This window comes from Atta cephalotes, assembly GCF_000143395.1.
Source record: "Atta cephalotes unplaced genomic scaffold scaffold00027, whole genome shotgun sequence".
NCBI lineage: Eukaryota > Metazoa > Arthropoda > Insecta > Hymenoptera > Formicidae > Atta > Atta cephalotes.
Genome location: NW_012130091.1, coordinates 983483 through 1001770, shown reverse-complemented (window position 1 = coordinate 1001770; position 18288 = coordinate 983483). Strand labels below are relative to the sequence as shown.

Below are 18288 nucleotides of genomic sequence, written 5' to 3'. Positions count from 1 at the left end.
ATATATATATAATAACTACTACTACATATATAGTAGTATATATATATATATATATATATATATATATATATATATATCGGATTCTAAAAATAGTCTAAATGCATTACTCTCTAAGAAATTTGAACAACACAAATTGAATCCTCTTGTTAGAGATGTACAAAACAGATTATTGACTATTAGAAAATCCTTTCCTCATTTTCGAATAGGTTTTTCTTGATGCACATAGGTATTAAGGATGATGAAAAAACGAACGATGAATGCACTTGCTAAATCAACCTCAATGTTGGGTGAATTCCTGAATAATAAATAAATTATAAATAGTGTATTTCTAATATGGTAGGTTTATATGATGAAATTGATAAATTCTTTTTGAATACTTTAAATCAAAACGCAGGGAAGCTCTACATAAACCTGATTAGCTATATAGATTCTTTTATCTAATCTAAAAAATAATTCTGAGTGTGATTGTGATTTTAAATATTAAGACATTGATCATATTTTTTGGACATGCCCAAATTTAAATAATAAGTTTAGAAATGAATTAGTAGAATCATTAATTAAGTTAAAAGTTTCCACCATTATCGATAACTAGTGAATATCGGATTCGTGCGCAATCGGGTCTGTGGGCAATCGGATCTGTATGCAATTAGGTCCATGTACAATCAAGTCTGTGTCTTAATGCAACGCTATGCGTGTCCGATCGCGTCTGTGTCCAATCAGATCCGTATCCAATCGAGTCCGTGTCCAATTGGGAAATACTGCCGTGTCCGATCGATAATATGTGTAATCGAGCCTGACTCGAATGAGGAGACAATAGATTTCTGTTGTGTATATCACTGTGTTATTTATTCTGGAATTTAATACAATATGTTTAATTATAAATATCACACATGGACAACAGAATATATAAATTTAATTCAAAAAGAAATTTCACTTAATATCTTTTTATATTATATTAAACAATTTAAAAAAAAATATTATTTCATGTTCATGAATTTATCACACTTTCTTCGCTTTGCATGTTGGAACTTTAATAAACAAAATTTTCCAATTAAAAATGTACAAAATAAATTTTATATTACAAAAATTGGCCTTAACGCTGAAAAGTTGGATAGAAACGAACTTTTTAGCGTTTAACGTTAATAGATAAAATTATGTAGAGTGAACACGAACAAAACGAGCATCAAGTTTTAGAATAGCATGAAATGGCACCTTAAGATATTTCCTAGATATCTAGCAGATTTTGGGTAGAAATCACAGAAACAAATTGATAACGCAGAGATACTGAACCACAAATTGCTATTATAACACCAGACTAGTGCTAACTCTCTACTTTTCCTTATCTAAAAGTGTTGCCTGCGCACAATAAATGCACAATGTAAACCCCGTCATGTATAGAAAAGAGATGTCAACAGATTAAGCTGGTTCTACATTAGTTGCAAGCCGATCACAAGTTTGTTGCGGTAGCCAATATAAAAGCTTGTATTTTGAAATCAACGCTTCATATTGACTGTCACAACAAACTTGCAATCGGCTTGCAACTAATGTAGAACTGGCTTTACGTGACCATCCTCTCTGTGATTGGTTCTTAAGTATATAAGGAGATGTCATGTCTAATTTTTAATTTTCATGAACTTATGAATCAAGTGCACTATTTATTTTAGATTATTTCATTTCATAGAAAAATATGCATTGAATAAGCCTAATTTCGTTCATATATCTGTATGTATATGTAACCTTTCGAATATATGAAAATACATAAGCCAATAATATGGTGTTTTGTACATGCGCATGCATATTCTAACCTAGTAATGCGATACCGATATCCGAGCCATCATACACAATCACGTTTCTACTCTTTTAATCTGTTCTAAATATTCATTTGAATTTATATTAAACCATCTTATGGCATATAAATCAGAATCAATGAGTAAATTTCTTTGCGAATTTAACGATTTCCTGCCAATTGTCCTTCGCCGTTAGTTATCGCCGGCGCCCAGACACGCTCGGCGCCACATTGGGCACAGCCATGGTGGAATGATATTATTCCAGTATAGGCACAGCAACCACAACCATAGTCCCAGCAGGTGCTGATACCTGACAGTTCCGTTTCACGTTGATTTAAGGCTTAAGGAGCAATTACATGGAGCGCGACTAGACACGGACTAGTTGCAGCGAATGAGAATGGATTGAAATGAATTGAAATGGATTCAGATTTTCAGAAATATTGATTCACAAATGTTAAAATGAATGCTTTTCAATCTTGAATGCATTTTTATTCATTTATAGCATGGAGCATATCTCTATGCCTTTCAATTGAAAAATAATATTAGTTTTTTCTGCACAAACAACACATTGTGAATTCTGTTCAATTCAAAATTGAATAGGAAATGCAGTTTTTCAATTCAATTGTATCCAATTGAATCTAATTGAATCCGATTGAATTCAATTAAATAAAAAAAAGTATTTATTATTTAAAATACACATTCGGACAGAAAAAAATTTCAATCCATTTTGATTCATTCTCGGTTGCTGGGATAATAAACTCACATTACTATACACTGCTACGCATTTTTTAATGGAATTAATTAATTTAAACGCAATTATTAAGTAAATCTGTTAAAAAAATAAGAGTATCTCTCTCAGTTAAAAGATAAGAGAGATAAAAAGATAAAAAGATAAGAGAGATAAAGTGTGCATAAAAATAAGTTAATATATTAAAAAAATTCATACTAATGTAAGTTTGTCACTAGCCCGTGCCGCAAATTATTTTATAACGTTTTTGAGTCGATTTGTTCTCATTTGGGTTGGATGTTCTACTATTGGTTGACGTTACCTATTCCACTAATAGGAGAATATATAACATCATTAATCAAAGATTGGCAAACCCGCTTGGGTAGAATACGCTATTAATTTCGACGATATAAATATATACATGAGATGTATATTTAATTAATCGTTTTGATATATTGTACCAATTTAGTACAATATTCTTTGAATTACATCGTTGAAATTAAAATAATTTAATAGAAAGTTACTAGTAGTTAGTATGTGTATCAAGTACATGATGATAAACTAGGCCTATATAGGCACTTGCCGGAGCAGACAATTATTCTTTCATTCTTCGCTACGTGGTACGGAAACTCGCGAAAAATTAAGTAATCGCAACTTAATATTGGAGCAAAAGTGCATAGAATAGCAATATATCCGGAGTCTTGGGAGTTCAAATAAGTCTGTTGGAGTACGGCTTTTTGAACGTCAAAAGTCCGTCGAATTTTGGAGTAACTGGCGAAGAGAAAAAGAATGTGGTTCCATAAGTCGTACAATAGTTTTTATATACTTTTTTTTATAAGAATTTCTCAGTAGGATAGCTACACTGATTCTAAATCCCCACGTTCCAGCAAACGAGAATGAATTAAAATTTTTTTAATGTGTACTTTAAATTCATGAAAATAAATTGAATGGATTGAAATGGATTGGATCCGAGCTGACACTAGTTTAGTTATATTCGAAAAAAAACATTCATATTTAAGGGTTACAATAAAGAGGTACAAATTTTATTCCTAAGACATTTATAACAATTATCCTTCACCTCCTCGAACTCCTTCACCTCCTCGATCTCTGTCATCCGCGTTTTCGGACGCTCTAACAGAACGCATTTTCCCTGACATCTCTCCGCTAACAGTAGTCGTTTAACCTTGCCTTGATTCATCCGTCATCTCCATCCATTTTCCTCCAGAGGAACTCCGTCTCCGACAAACTCCACGGATAGCGTGGAGTTCCTAGAAAAAATTCCTCCACCGAGATCCTATTATCCAAGAGAATGACTCATTTAAATCATTCATCAGACACTTCCCGCGGATTGCCGCATCTATTCCTGTCTCCTAAGAGGACCTTTATGGTCGGCCCTCATTATTTCGATCCAGAAATCCGACATGGAATTAATTACAACCTCCCCTTTCCTGTATTCCGGTATTTATTTCGAATTCCGCCAACTCTTATTTAGTTCCGGTAGAATTCTTTTTCAATCTCTTTCTTCTTTTTACTATCCAAGAAATAGACTAAACAAAAACTAATGTACTCTGCTCGGTCTGAATTCTCATTCTCTGGCAATTTAATCCAACTAACATGCATAAAATTTAAATAATTGTTAAATAGTCATCAAATATTAATTAGTTAATAAAAATTATCGCGTCGATCTGTAATAAGTAAATTAACCTGTAATAAACTTATTAAGATATAATCTTGTTCTTTATCTTCTGTTCGATTGATAATGATTAGGAAGAATAAACAATATTAATAATTTTACACTTTTCTCTCGTTTTTTATTTTAAAACCCTAATTATCTCGTAGTCGTTTAACCTTGCCTTTTTTAGAGATCGTGGTTCATTCCCCCCCAGTTAAAGGAATTAGAAATTCTTTCACTCGAAATTCGGACCGACGATCGCACCGCTCGTAGGAAATAGGTGTCATAGCGACTTTTTGGAATGTTACCATATTCCGAAGCGAGCACGAAAAAGATGCGTTCGACTCGCGTACTCGTCTCTGTGCGAATACTTGCAAGACAAGAGTCTGATCACATCCTACCATGTACGCTCACCTCTATTCCCTCGCTCCTCTTTTCTCCAAGATCATAATTTTAAAATCTCCATGAGTTTGAACGTAATACAATTATACCTGAAATTAACTACTTCAAATTGGTATTAAAAAACGCCTAGAATTCGAACCTAGGACCTCTGAATTATGAATCTTCTACATTACCCACTATTTACACCACTTTTTCAATTGGTAAATGTGTTATTCATTCTCTACTTCAAATACAACCAGCTAAACTAGTAACGAAATTATATAGATAAAATAAAAATATCATCATTTAACAGATATAATAAAGTATAAACAATTTACACTATGAGACAACATTGGGTAAGTGTCGGATAATCTAATTTCGCTTGGCCGATATCGCGCGCCATGATTAGCCTAATATTTCGACTTGGTTTGTGAGTGTTTATATCGATCATTCATTTTACTTCAAAGAGAAACAAAAGAACATAGCTCAATTATTTTTATGTTACAACTTTTTTAAACTTAGTAGGATTAAAATGAAAAATTTCCTACTTATAATTTTGAATAATTTAAGTAGCATTAATGCTATAAGTAGTTTATCCATTTTTAAATAAAAACTTTTTTATTCAATTAGATTGAAAACTGCATTTCATATTCAGAATATTGAACTGAGCAATATTCACGTTGTACAGAAATTGCTCATATTATTTTTGAATTTAACTGAATTAATTAATAATTATGTACTTCCTATTCACAATTCTGAATTGAATAATATTTGATGCATAGAAAATGCATAATAATAATATTATTTTTAGATTGAAAGGCATAGAATATGCTCTATGCAATTCTTATAAAATGAATAAAAATGCATTCAGGATTGAAAAGACATAAATATTTACTTTATGCAATTCCTATAAATGAATAAAAATGCACTTAGAATTGAAAAGAAAAATGCACTCAGAATTCATTTTAACATTCATGAATCCGTATTTTTGAAAATCTAAATCCATTTTAATCCATTTCAATACATTCTCGTTTTCCTTTGCTGGGATGTAGTGCGTATATATGTATATGCAGTATGTATGTGTATGTGAGGGATCAGGGAGGGAGAAGTGCACGCAGCGCTGGATCCAAGGGAAGGGGAAGTGCATCACCGGAGTTCGTGTTAGAGGAGGAAGGGGGATTGTTCCTTCTCTCTCTCGTCCATTGCGAGTTACACTTATCATAATATTCGCTTTCGCTCTCTCTCTCTCTCTCTCTCTCTCTCTGTCTCTCTCTCCAACTCCCACGTTCTTTTTTATTCTTTTGTACACGATTTTATTAAATAGATATGGTATTTGTTTTTTACGATTTTTAATGATATTTTTAATGATATGACTTAGCAACTAATTACAATATTTTTTTAATAATGTAGTACAAATAGCCAAGCGTTCTTAATTACTGAATCATTATTAAAACTATTATTGAGTAGTTATCGAATACTTAATTATATATATATATATATATATATATATATACTGTATATATATATATACTGAACAGCTATCATATTGATAGATTCTTAATTATAGGGAAAGGGAAAAGAAATTAAAATGCATTTAAAAATGTAGTAAAAAAAGAATCTCATTATTTATTTTTTATTAAATTTGACATATTTTTTTCTGGCATTGCGATTATCAGTTGTATATTTTAAATACATTCTGTAACGCACAATTCTTAATATGATTTCCGTATCGCACAGTAATATCCAGATTCCGTAAAGAATCTATAGCTTCGTAATCAGCAGAGTCTCAACAGTCAAGTCATCGAATATACTAGCCAGCCATACACGTTTTTCACGTCTTTTAACGTATATGAGAGCCTTATTGTCGTCATTCTCTTTCGCACCAGTTATAACCATCGTAATCAGGCGTTTCACCATGTTGTACATCCCATCTTCCCATTGCAATCCATGATGATAAGTCAGGAGAGCGCAATACTTTTCTTTTATCAAATTCCATGGAACATGTAAAAATATAATGAGAGAGAATAGCTCCTTTTCTCAATACTGCTACTTTCTTCATACTAAATTTCTTTCGATAAATCCCTACAGATCCACAAACTTTTTGAAAGGATTCTATGGTGAAAGATCATGGTGGAAGGGATTGACATATAGTATGTTCAGTTTAGACAAACCATGTCTTTTTTGCGAGTCGAAGTATTAGTATCGTTCATAGATCCAGATGCATTTGCCAAATGCGAAGAAATAAATGATGTTGCTATATGATCTCTATGCATCTTCGTCAGATCCCGCTATCTATCCCTTTTCTCTTTTCTCGTTTCGAAGCATGGAGCAACATCTGTCAAATAAGTGTCAAACGTTTAAGAGTTTATTAGAGTACGTATTACGACATTATTTGAAATAGATTTCTATTGAAATTATTCATTTATTCCTTAGATTTCTATTATGTTTTCTAGGAGAAACGGAATAATTCCGTAAGTGCCGTGAGGAGTCCACCAAGCTATACATTATAAGTATAATTGTTGGTACAAATTGTATTTATTTATTTATTTATATTTATATATTGATTTATTAATTTATTATATATATAAAACATTTAGGAAGAAATGTTTTATATATAATTGTATCTATTAGGTGTACAACTTTGCTTCCGCCGTTTTCCTATAGATGGCTTTAGCGGTAAGTGGTGGTCAAAATAAATAGATCATAGACATCATACAATAAACTTGGGCATCTGTCAACATAACCCCATAGAAACATTAGTCGATTTGTGTCTGCATCATAAAGTTATTCTCGATTGAAAATGTCAGTTTACGAGCCAAATTCTCGTCATTTGCGGGAGGTTTTAATTTTTCGCTTCAATGTGAAGAAATCTGCGGCTGAGGCTCATCGAATGCTCTCAAATACTTATGGTGAGGCCGCTATTAGTGAAAGAACGTGTCGTGAGTGATTTCAACGCTTCAAGAACGGTGATTTTGACGTCCAAGGTCATGCTCTGTATTTGGTGGGACCAGCTCGGCGTAGTGTATTATGAACTGTTAAAACCGATTGAAACAATCACAGACGATGGGTATCGAACGCAATTGATGTGTTTGAACCGAACATTGAAAAACAAACGGCCGCAATACAACGAGAGACACGATAAAATGATTTTGCAGCATGACAATGCTCGACCCCATGTTGCGAAAGTGGTCAAGACATACTTGGAAACGTTGAAGTCCTATCCCACCCGCCGTATTCTCCAGACGTTGCTCCCTCTGACTATCACTTGTTTCGATCAATGGCACACGGCCTGGCTGACCAGCACTTCTGGTCTTATGAAGAAATAAAAAATTGGATCGATTCGTGGATAGCCTCAAAAGATGATCAGTTTTTTCGACGCGGGATTCGTACGCTACCCGAAAGATGGAAGAAAGTAGTGGCCAGCGATGGACAATACTTTGAATCATAAATGTATAACCAGTTTTTTACAATAAAGCCTCGAATTTCGGAAAAAAAACGGCGGAAGTAAAGTTGTACACCTAATATAATATAGAGATCATAACGACTTTATCTCTAACGACTTCGTCTCTAACGATTTCATCTCCCTTATTTTTTCACGTTCCAAATTTGTTTAACGTACTCTGACTTACTCTTTCCCCTACTATTCTGAGTTCTTTAGAGTTGGCAGAATCTGGAATGCATCCCAGGTTCTCTCTGCCTATTGACATCACAATATAATTATATATAAAATATGTTTATATATATATATATATATATATAATTATAGGAAATTATAAAAAATTATATCAATCTTACAATATTTTATAATTTACATATAAAAAAAATTCTAAATTTTTAGAATTTCTGTATCATTTTATAACTGTTTAGAAAATATCTCAAATGTTTTTATACGAATCTTACGTACAATATTTCAGAATTTATATATATGAAAAATTCCATAAAAAAGTATAGACATCTTGAGTATATTTTTGAAATGTTTTTCAATTTTTATTATAGCTCCTACACACTCCAACGAACGCGTTAAAGTAGGAGCTAGAGTAGGATAGAGAGTCTCACAGGAAGAGAATGGCAAATTGCATTATGTGATTCGGTCTCCTCTGATTGGACCTGGTAATCAAATTTCGTAGAAACATGGTGGAATATGCCATTTAGGTTAGATGACTGCAAAAGTAGTACGTTTGTGATCTTGTGCTGCAATTTTTTCCTCAATTTTACAATTGATGAGGTCTTTATAAGTGATACATATTATAATATTAATCTTGAAAATATATACCTTCTTCTATTGTATATACATGAAATAAAACTACGAATTTTTACATTTCAAATATCAAGATTTGTACATATTACAAAATGCCTGTCAGATGCACTGTTAGAAATGTTTTCAAATTTTATTAACTTTTAAGTTACACAATTTGAATTTAATTTCATGACATTACATTATAAATTTAATGTATTTATAACTAAAAGTATATTTGTGTACATGTATATAAAATTTAATGTATTTTTCATGAAAATTTATGGAATTTAATGTACTTTTTTTCATAAAATTTTATTAAAAGTACATTTAATTTTCAAATTTAATATACACGTTCATTTCATTTAAGTTATTTTTCATTTAAGTTATACTGTAACTTAATTTTAAGTTAAATTATTCATTATTTTTAATTTCGTTCATAACCACGAGCTTCACATATAAAGATGTTCGTGATTACATTTCTAATAGTGTAGTGTTTCCAAATGCACGAACTCTAATAAAGACAGATTGCTGCACAACATTTGCCCAAGATCTAAACTTGAGATAAAAATGAATTGATGCTGCCGAAATTTCTGATTGGAAACCTTCAAAATCAGCTATACTGTGTGAGGTTGGTATCGAAGCGTGCACACAAATATTTTATAATGTAACTTTCATAACACCAACAAAAATAATATCAATGTCATAATTTCTCACTCAATGTCAATATATAAATTCAATATAATGCGTGTATCTAACGATTACATAGTTGTATGAAAAATTCTGACATATTAGATGTACAACTTTGCTTCCGCCGTTTTTTTCCGAAATTCGAGGCTTTATTGTAAAAAACTGGTTATACATTCATGATTTATATTGCTGGTCCATCGCTGGCCACTACTTTCTCCCATCTTTCGGGTAGCGTACGAATCCCGCGTCGAAAAAACTGATCATCTTTTGAGGCTATCCACGAATCGATCCAATTTTTTATTTCTTCATAAGACCAGAAGTGCTGGTCAGCCAGGCCGTATGCCATTGATCGAAACAAGTGATAGTCAGAGGGAGCAACGTCTGGAGAATATGGCGGATGGGGTAGGACTTCCCATTTCAACATTTCCAAGTATGTCTTGACCACTTTCGCAACATGGGGTCGAGCATTGTCATGCTGCAAAATCACTTTATCGTATTTCTCGTTGTATTGCGGCCGTTTGTCTTTCAATGCTCGACTCAAACGCATCAATTGCATTCGATACCGATCGCCTGTGATTATTTCAGTCGGTTTTAACAGTTCATAATACACTACGCCGAGCTGGTCCCACCAAATACAGATCATTCTCTTTTCTTTTTCTTTTTATTAAATTTAACCTAATTTAAATTTATACTCCCAATCTTCTACCCTCTCCTCTCTTTATTTACTAAATTCTAATTTACTTTAATTTTCTCTTCATATTTCTCCTTTAAATTAATCCCTAATTAAAATCCCTCTAATATGAAAAGAATTAGTTTAATACAATAACATTAAATTGTCAATTTAAAGATATTACTTTGGACGTCAAAATCACCGTTTTTGAAGCGTTGAAACCACTCACGACACATTCTTTCACTAATAGCGGCCTCACCAGTAAGTATTTGAGAGCATTCGATGAGCCTCAGCTGCAGATTTCTTCAGCTTTCTATTGAAGCAAAAAATTAAAACCTCCCGCAAATGACGAGAATTTGGCTCGTAAACTGACATTTTCAATCGAGAATAACTTTATGATGCAGACACAAATCGACTAATGTTTCTATGGAGTTATGTTGACAGATGCCCAAGTTTATTGTATGATCTATTTATTTCGACCATCACTTACCGCTAAAGCCATCTATAAGAAAACGACGGAAGCAAAGTTGTGCTCCTAATAAAAAATATTTTGATGTTATATTAATAGTTGGTGGGACAGATTGCATACAATCCGATTACACACAGACTGTTCTCACCTCACTGTCTTTATGAGTTAGAAATATTCCAAACCGACTTTATTCCAGCTACTGTCTACGCTGCAACTTCTAGGCGATTAGACCAAGCTGGTAGGATATTATTTTTTTTGTAACTGCCCGAAATCAATAAGTACTAGTCTATACATTCCACTGTCTACATGACAAATTTTCTAATCTCAACAACAGTATAATTATAGAAGTTGTGCGTCTCTTTACAGAGAGGAGGGGGGGAGGGAGGGGAGAGTAGATAGGGGGAAGGTAAGAGTCGCTTCACGCGAATATATAAACACTTATTTTTTTATCATCTACTAATATTTTCCCCGTTTTTCCGATCGCTGTTGCATCTAATTGAGTCTGTGCAATCGAATCGATACGCAATCGGATCGGTGGGCAATCGGATCCGTGCGCAATCAGGTCTGTGTGCAATCGGTCTGTATGATATGTAATCGAGTCTGTGTTCGCTGTACAATGCTGTGTGTCCAATCGAGTCTGTATTGGGATCGTGTCCGATCAGATCCAATTGAGAAATACTGCCGTGTACGATCGATAATATGCGCAATCGAGCCTCACTCGTTTCTGGATATCGTCAATGTCTTTAACTCCCTTCCGTGGCCTGTAATCCCTGGAGACCAAGGGGATTCCGGAGTATTTCAGGCGAATGCTAGATTACTTGTTCGATTACAGGTCGCTCTGTTACGTCCGCGATTACTCTCTCACGAGAGCACTTATGACGTGTGGCGTTCAGCAAGACTCGGTTTGTAGAACATTGGATATGACTCTGTGTTGCGATTGGGGCTGCTGGTGGACTGCTCCACCATATGCTACGCCGATGACACCCATGGTGACGGGCCTCTTGTTTGAGGAAATCGAATTCGCGTGGAACTAGGAACTAGTGGCTGTGGTTGTTCGAGCCATCGAGAAATTAGACCTAATAGTATCAGTTGGCAAAACGGAAATGATCGCCTTTATGCCAATGAAGTCCCAAAGGCATCCCTTCGGGTGAGGGGGCGATTTCTGGTGGAATCTAACTTACCTGGGAAATACCTGGGATTATTTCTGGATTCGAAGTGGACTTTTTAGGATTACTTTCGCCTTCTCCTTCCCAAGGCGTGAAGGATGGCGGCTGCTATTAGCAGGGTTACTGCTAATATCGATTGGGAAAAGGTAAACATCGTGTCTACGCCTCGATGATCATGTCGGTGGTCTTATACGGAGCGCCGATATGAGCTCAAACCGTGGCTGGAGACCGGCGTTTTCATCGTTTGGAGCAGCGGCGGCTGTTGCTCAGGATGCTAAGAGCCTACTGTATTCCCATGAGGCTGTGGCTATCCTAGCGAGATCGGTGCCGTTCAAGTTCATTGCCTAAGGAACATGTACTTGCTTAGGAGAGAAATCATCCGTAGAGACGGATTTATTATGCTAAGGGCTCAGAATCTTATTCGGGGATGAAATTCCGCCGCTCCGTGGAAAGATGGAGAGATTATTTGGTTAGCTTTCCTCCGGAGGTACGGCAGTTACTTTAAGTGATCGCATAGGCAATTGGGTGGCTCGTACACGGAGATCTCATGTATCGCATAATTCAGATCATCATGGATCATAATGTTTTGAGATCTACCTATACAAAATAGGACGCTCCGGTTCGGCGGTGTGCGCCCATTGTGACGGGAGGGGGGGGGGGGACGGACGGTCCACATTGTGTTCTATTGTTCTGTCCCTCTTAAGAGCTACTAGCATGCGGCGCTGTTCGACGTCCTAGGACTGAATACGGCTGATAGAACTTATGGCGCCGTTGTTAAAGCTGCTCTGAACTCCTCGCTGTCCTGGACGGTTCTCGCGGATTTCTGCGAAACCGCGATGAGGAAGAAGGAGCAAGCAGAATGTAAGCGTCGGGTTCTGGAAAGGCCGCGGTGACGCTTCTGCCTCTTCGGACTCTGATGGCTGAACAACAGAAACATGTAAATAGGGTGCATAGTTAGGTATAAGTCTAGTTTTTAGGTTAGGATACTGATTAGCGGATGTAGGAGCTCATGTTCCGTGACTTGGGGGCACCCTGATGAAATACTTGGTAGACAGTCCTAGATGCTCCCAGTCTTATTAGTCTTGCGGTGGTGCTGGTATAGGGGGAGATTTTTAGCGAGGTAGGCAATGGTATCTGTTGTCCCTTCTCTATGGGGGTGGGGAGGAGGACACGGATCAATCGAATTCCGCACATACAGGGGATATCGGCATCTTCCCGTTATCCGTTTAAGATCTCCTTTTGAGAGCATCCCGGATGACGGGCTATGTAAAAATTCTCCTCTCACAAACAAAAAAAGGTTAAGTTAGGTTAGGTTAGGTTAGGTTATTATATACTTATGGTTAGTTTAAGTTAGGATTAGTTAGGTTATTATATATCCATTTATATCATGTGATCGATCGAAACGTAGTCATTTGCAATTTCGTGGACAATCGCAATGTGTTCAATTGGGACGATGGTCAAATGAGCTACTCGCGCGAGACACTACCATACTTTTTTACGCTGACGAGTTGCGGCTGAGATTATCTTATTTATAATTTATATTATAAAGTCTATTTTACAAAAACTTCATTTTAATCATTTAATCAAATTTTTTAAAATATATGTGTGTATTTTCAAACTTCGGATATGAGACAATCTGTGAATAATTTGTATAATTCTACTAAAATTACGATGTTTAGTATAAGTACATTTGCTTGCAAGTGACAAATTTAGCCACATAAAAAGATCATACTAAAAAATGTCTGCATAAATACAATTATCGAGCAGGACAATACTAAATTAAATATTATATGATTAAATAAAATAAATTTATATTTGACTTTGAGTTCAGTTATAACTTTTAGTCTTATCTTTTACAGCGTATTTATGCTGATTGATAATTTTCAATCATCTTATAGACTTCTGAAAAAAATGCAACTCAAATCACATTACATGATGTATCGTAGGAGCAGAGACAATAAGTAATGTGCACATATATATTTTCCAATTAAAAAGATATACCCAATACATACAAAATACATTATAAATTAGTTTTGAATGCGTAGAATAATAGCTAGATTGTATTATAAATTAAATATACTGAATGTAATTTCTTGAAGCTGATGTAATTATTTCATCATTACATACAACCGCAAAATATAATGCTCATGACATTCTTTGGCGTAACAATTAGCTACAAGTTCATAATTTAAGATATAAATAACATTTGATTATAATAATGCTCAGAGAAGCCAATTTGTACTAATTAGATGTATAATATAATTATGAATGCATGTTGTCATAATCATCGAGAAATATTAATGTAATTTTGTTTTCCTTGTCAGTTTACAAATCTTTCAAATAATGTGCACTATTAAAACTTATCCTTAATTCATCATGTATTTAAATATCTTATGTATCTCATGTCTCTGTTCAGATTTTGAAATATTCATAATTAATGAAATAGAGACAGGAATTCAATTAAAATGAATTGTTTTCAGATTTTGAAAAAGTACAGATAATTATTACTGCCATACATATTTGTATTGATATCCTTATCTATGATCAACAACGTAAATGTTTAATGTGCATGTTAAATGCTAAGTAGATTTCGATATAATATAGATTTGCTACAATATAAATTGTAAAAATATATTTTTTTAATTTGCTTACAGCAGTAATAATGTTTTCATCTTCCAAAAAAGCCGTAAATAATGATATCAATAGCCAATATGTGCAATATGAGATCTTTTGGTAATTATTATATATAATAATATATAATATAAATCTGGTTAAATATAGGCCTTTTGATGGCATTGATTAATATATGTTTTATATAATTATCATCTTATACATCAATACATACATATTTATATAATTGTTTTAGATAATTAGGTGTAAATAATGTCAAATCAGTTTAACTGATACATCAACGTCCATGAGCCACTAGTAATAGAATGGAATTTTGATCATTAGTGCACATTACATTACAGTACATAATACATATTAAACAAATATAAAATGTTAAATGTCAAAGGACCTGTCCTCTCCCGCTTTATCAATAAATTAATACATTATTTAATACAATTATTTCACATGCTGCATAAAGTGGGAGACAAGACTTTAGCTAAATTTTACGATATAATTAAAATTAAATTAGACTATATGCATACTTAAATAAATGTAAAAATTTTTACAATAAAAATTAATGAAACTTCATAGGTATCGGTTTAAAATAATATCTCATTATACATAGAAAGTAAAACTATTATATTACATGATATGCAAGAACAAAAATAGTATTATATATAATGATTAAATATAAATAATAATTGTATATGTATAATATATTAAGAAAAATATCTGTTACTTTTGAATTAAATCTACCAGAAATACATTAAAAAAATGATATAACTTCATTTATATATTTTAGAAGAATTTGTAAACAAAGACTTTATTAATGCCTTATGATTTTCGTGATGTATAACATTTTCGTCTTACAATAATCCTATTTATTACGTGTATAAGATTATTTTAACTAATAAATACATTAATTGTCACTTGTTACCTCACGCGACATGCGCAAAATTAAGTTGTACAAAGTGTGTTCGGATTAAAATGAAGAACAGAAGTAGGGTCAATTCAAATCGGAGAAGGATGAAGCGGTGGACAGATAAGCCCCAGCCCCTAGCAACACCCACCACCCTGCGCACTGCCTTGTCCACCAGTTCCTGCTAAACCTCCAGGACTTGTTGGCGAATGTTGTGGTCCAATCTTAATGCCGTTTGCCTGAATGCAATTTACAATGCAAATATATAATGTAAAAAAAAACAAAAAATAAATATACTATATGTTGTCACTGCTCATTTATCAGTTATTTCTTATCTTCTTTCATGATATGAGATAAACAGTAAAAAACTCATTTGTAATAATATATTTTAAAAAATAAAATATAAAATCATGGAAAAGTTTTGTTCATTACTCATATTTAAAGTACATGTAGATTAAAAGAATTAATGTCATACCTCATTATTAATGTCAAAGACACCCTCCTGTATTTTTTCATAAATTTCTTTTGCTGTATTGATGAACGCTTCTTCTACATTGGCTGCAGTTTTGGCACTGGTCTCCATAAAGACAAGACCGTGCTCCCGTGCAAAAGCCTCACCTTCTTCTCTCCTTACTTCTCTTCGATTATCTAGATCACTTTTGTTGCCGATTAACATGATAACCATATTAGAATTTGAATGTTGCCTTGCGTCCTCCAGCCATGTTGTAAGATGATTAAAAGTTTCTCTACGTGTAATGTCGTATACCAACAAAGCTCCAGCTGCTCCACGATAATATGACCTTGTTATAGAACGAAATGCCTCTTGGCCTGCCTAAAAATGTAAATTAAGAAAATAATTAATAATAATAAATTTCTATTAATTATAAAAAATTAAAAAAGAAAGCATATAATTATCAGAATTTATATTTCAGTAAAACATTAAAATAAAAAAAAATAATTTTTTACAGAATGAAAATATCTTTTCAAATGAGTTTAATAGAATAAGAATTTAAAGCTATATAAATGTCTATATAAACAGTATTAATTTAAATATCATTATTAATATAGTATTTATACTAAGTATTTATACTGATTGAGAGAATCATGATTCTATTAATAGCAAATATCAGTAATATGAAGCTTGAATTCAACAATATGAATTAAATAATATTACAGTGTCCCATATTTGCAGTTTAATTTGCTTGCTATCAATGGTAATCATACGAGCACCAAACTCGACTCCTATTGTCAAGTCGTGGACTGGCTGAAATCTTTTATCCGTAAATTGAAGAAGAAGACAAGACTTTCCAACTCCTATATAAAAATATCATCGTATTTATATATTATAATAATTGTTAATTAGTAAATTGTAATAAAATCTCATATGTATATTCAAATTAAATACAAAATTTCCCTATACATATTGTATTCAGAATATGCTTACATGTGTGCTTATAATTATGTGTGCTAACATAATTATAAGCGCGTTCTGAATATGGGCAACAAAGAGAGTTACTATTAAAGACTGTCGGTAAATTTTCGTGACTATCAATAGGGCCTAAGAGACTCAGGAATAATTGAAGAACGATGACATTACTGACAATTAATAAAAATTTATGATTATTAACATAAATATTTTGATCATATATTATTAAATTCGTGATTTTTTATTATGTAAATGCTGTACAAATAAGTATTTTTTTAATGTTATAATATCTTATATGTTGGCAAAAAATTATAATTCTTTCTCTGCAATTAACATCTTTATTGATAATCAAACTTGGGCGGTAGTCAAAGTCTTACTACAAATGCTTTGAAGCATTTAATGGACCAATTAGAAGAAAGAATTTTACAAACTGACCAATTAAAAAACTTCAAAGCGTTTGCAACATCGCATTGACTATATCCTTGGATTAAATTAAAATCACAGTTTTAAATAAAAATAGAGTATTATTAAGTTTTAAACATATATACATGTCTATAAAACTAATAAATTATAATATTAATACTGTATTATTAGTTTCTTATTTTTAGTCCTGGTTGTTTCACCTTTTGGTAAATTTTACCTATGAAATAAATCTGGTAATTCGCGCATATGATTGAGTAATTTTGCTATTTACCTAACAGAATAAAATTTACCAAAAGGTTGAACAACCGGCCCTTAATCATTTAAATTTTAATAGGCACACGAACTTTCATAAGCGCCGATCGTCTTTAATAATATCTTGTCGGTGACACGCAATGTATAACACGCTATATATAGACGTTAACGTGGAAATTGACAGGAAAGTTCGTCAAATCAAAATGTATTTGACAATCATGAAACAGTACAATAAATCAAGTAGCAATATGATACGAGACGAGATCTATTTAAAATTCATACTGACATGCGACAAATATATTTAAAGGAAATAAACGTATGTTAAGGGAATTTCTTTGTCGGTGGCTGCCTCCGTAAAACAAAGTTATTCTTGCATTTACGAATCAGCAATATCGCGTATCACGGAAACGAAAACAAAGGGTCTGTCACGGACGACGTAGAAGATGCATGGGAAGGGGGAGGAGAGCAAAGATTTTTTTTTTGCGGTAATACCCCGCGCGCACATCACGTTATTTACCTGTGTCTCCGATAATAATATACTTGAACAGGTACGCGTACGACATTTCGGCGATACGCGAGATTGACGAGACGAGTAGACAATCTTCTACAGCACCGAGAGACACACCAGGAAACAGAACTTTCTTCCTATGACCGTTCTCTTATCTCTTCTGCTCCAACATGACGTCACCAGAGAGAAACCTGAGAGAGGACACGATGGTCCAAAACCTATAATCGCAAAATGCTGCCGCGCACTACTGCCCTCTGACAAAATGGATATAAAATACATAGCAACGTACACTTTTCTTATGATACATCGTCTACTTTTCAAAGCTGGAGATGATAAATCGATATTTAATTCATA

At 33.2% G+C, this 18288-nt stretch overlaps 2 protein-coding genes across 2 annotated transcripts in view; one reads left to right on the top strand and one right to left on the bottom strand.

Moving 5' to 3' along the window:
• Window positions 1–11664, top strand: part of LOC105620583 — a 28450-nt gene extending 16786 nt beyond the window's left edge. Inside the window, exon 2 of the mRNA XM_012202073.1 lies at window positions 11463–11664. Coding sequence (XP_012057463.1) covers window positions 11463–11664 — 202 coding nt within the window. The remainder of the gene's footprint in view (window positions 1–11462) is intronic.
• A 3798-nt stretch (window positions 11665–15462) lies between these two features.
• On the bottom strand, window positions 15463–17989 carry LOC105620479 (ras-related protein Rab-2). Its single transcript, XM_012201970.1, has 4 exons — window positions 17944–17989; window positions 16500–16639; window positions 15801–16157; window positions 15463–15564 (listed from the first exon to the last, which is right to left on the bottom strand). Exons 1-4 carry the CDS (start codon window positions 17987–17989, stop codon window positions 15463–15465), a joined length of 645 nt encoding a protein of 214 aa, XP_012057360.1.
• Window positions 17990–18288: the final 299 nt, after the last annotated feature.

Coding starts and splice junctions, on each gene's coding strand:
- LOC105620479 (XM_012201970.1), bottom strand. CDS start 17,989: ATGTCGTACGCGTACCTGTTCAAGTATATTATTATCGGAGACACAG. Junction 16,640..17,943: donor TATTATTATCGGAGACACAG/GTAAATAACGTG, acceptor ATTTTTATATAG/GAGTTGGAAAGTCTTGTCTT. Junction 16,158..16,499: donor AACTGCAAATATGGGACACT/GTAATATTATTT, acceptor TTACATTTTTAG/GCAGGCCAAGAGGCATTTCG.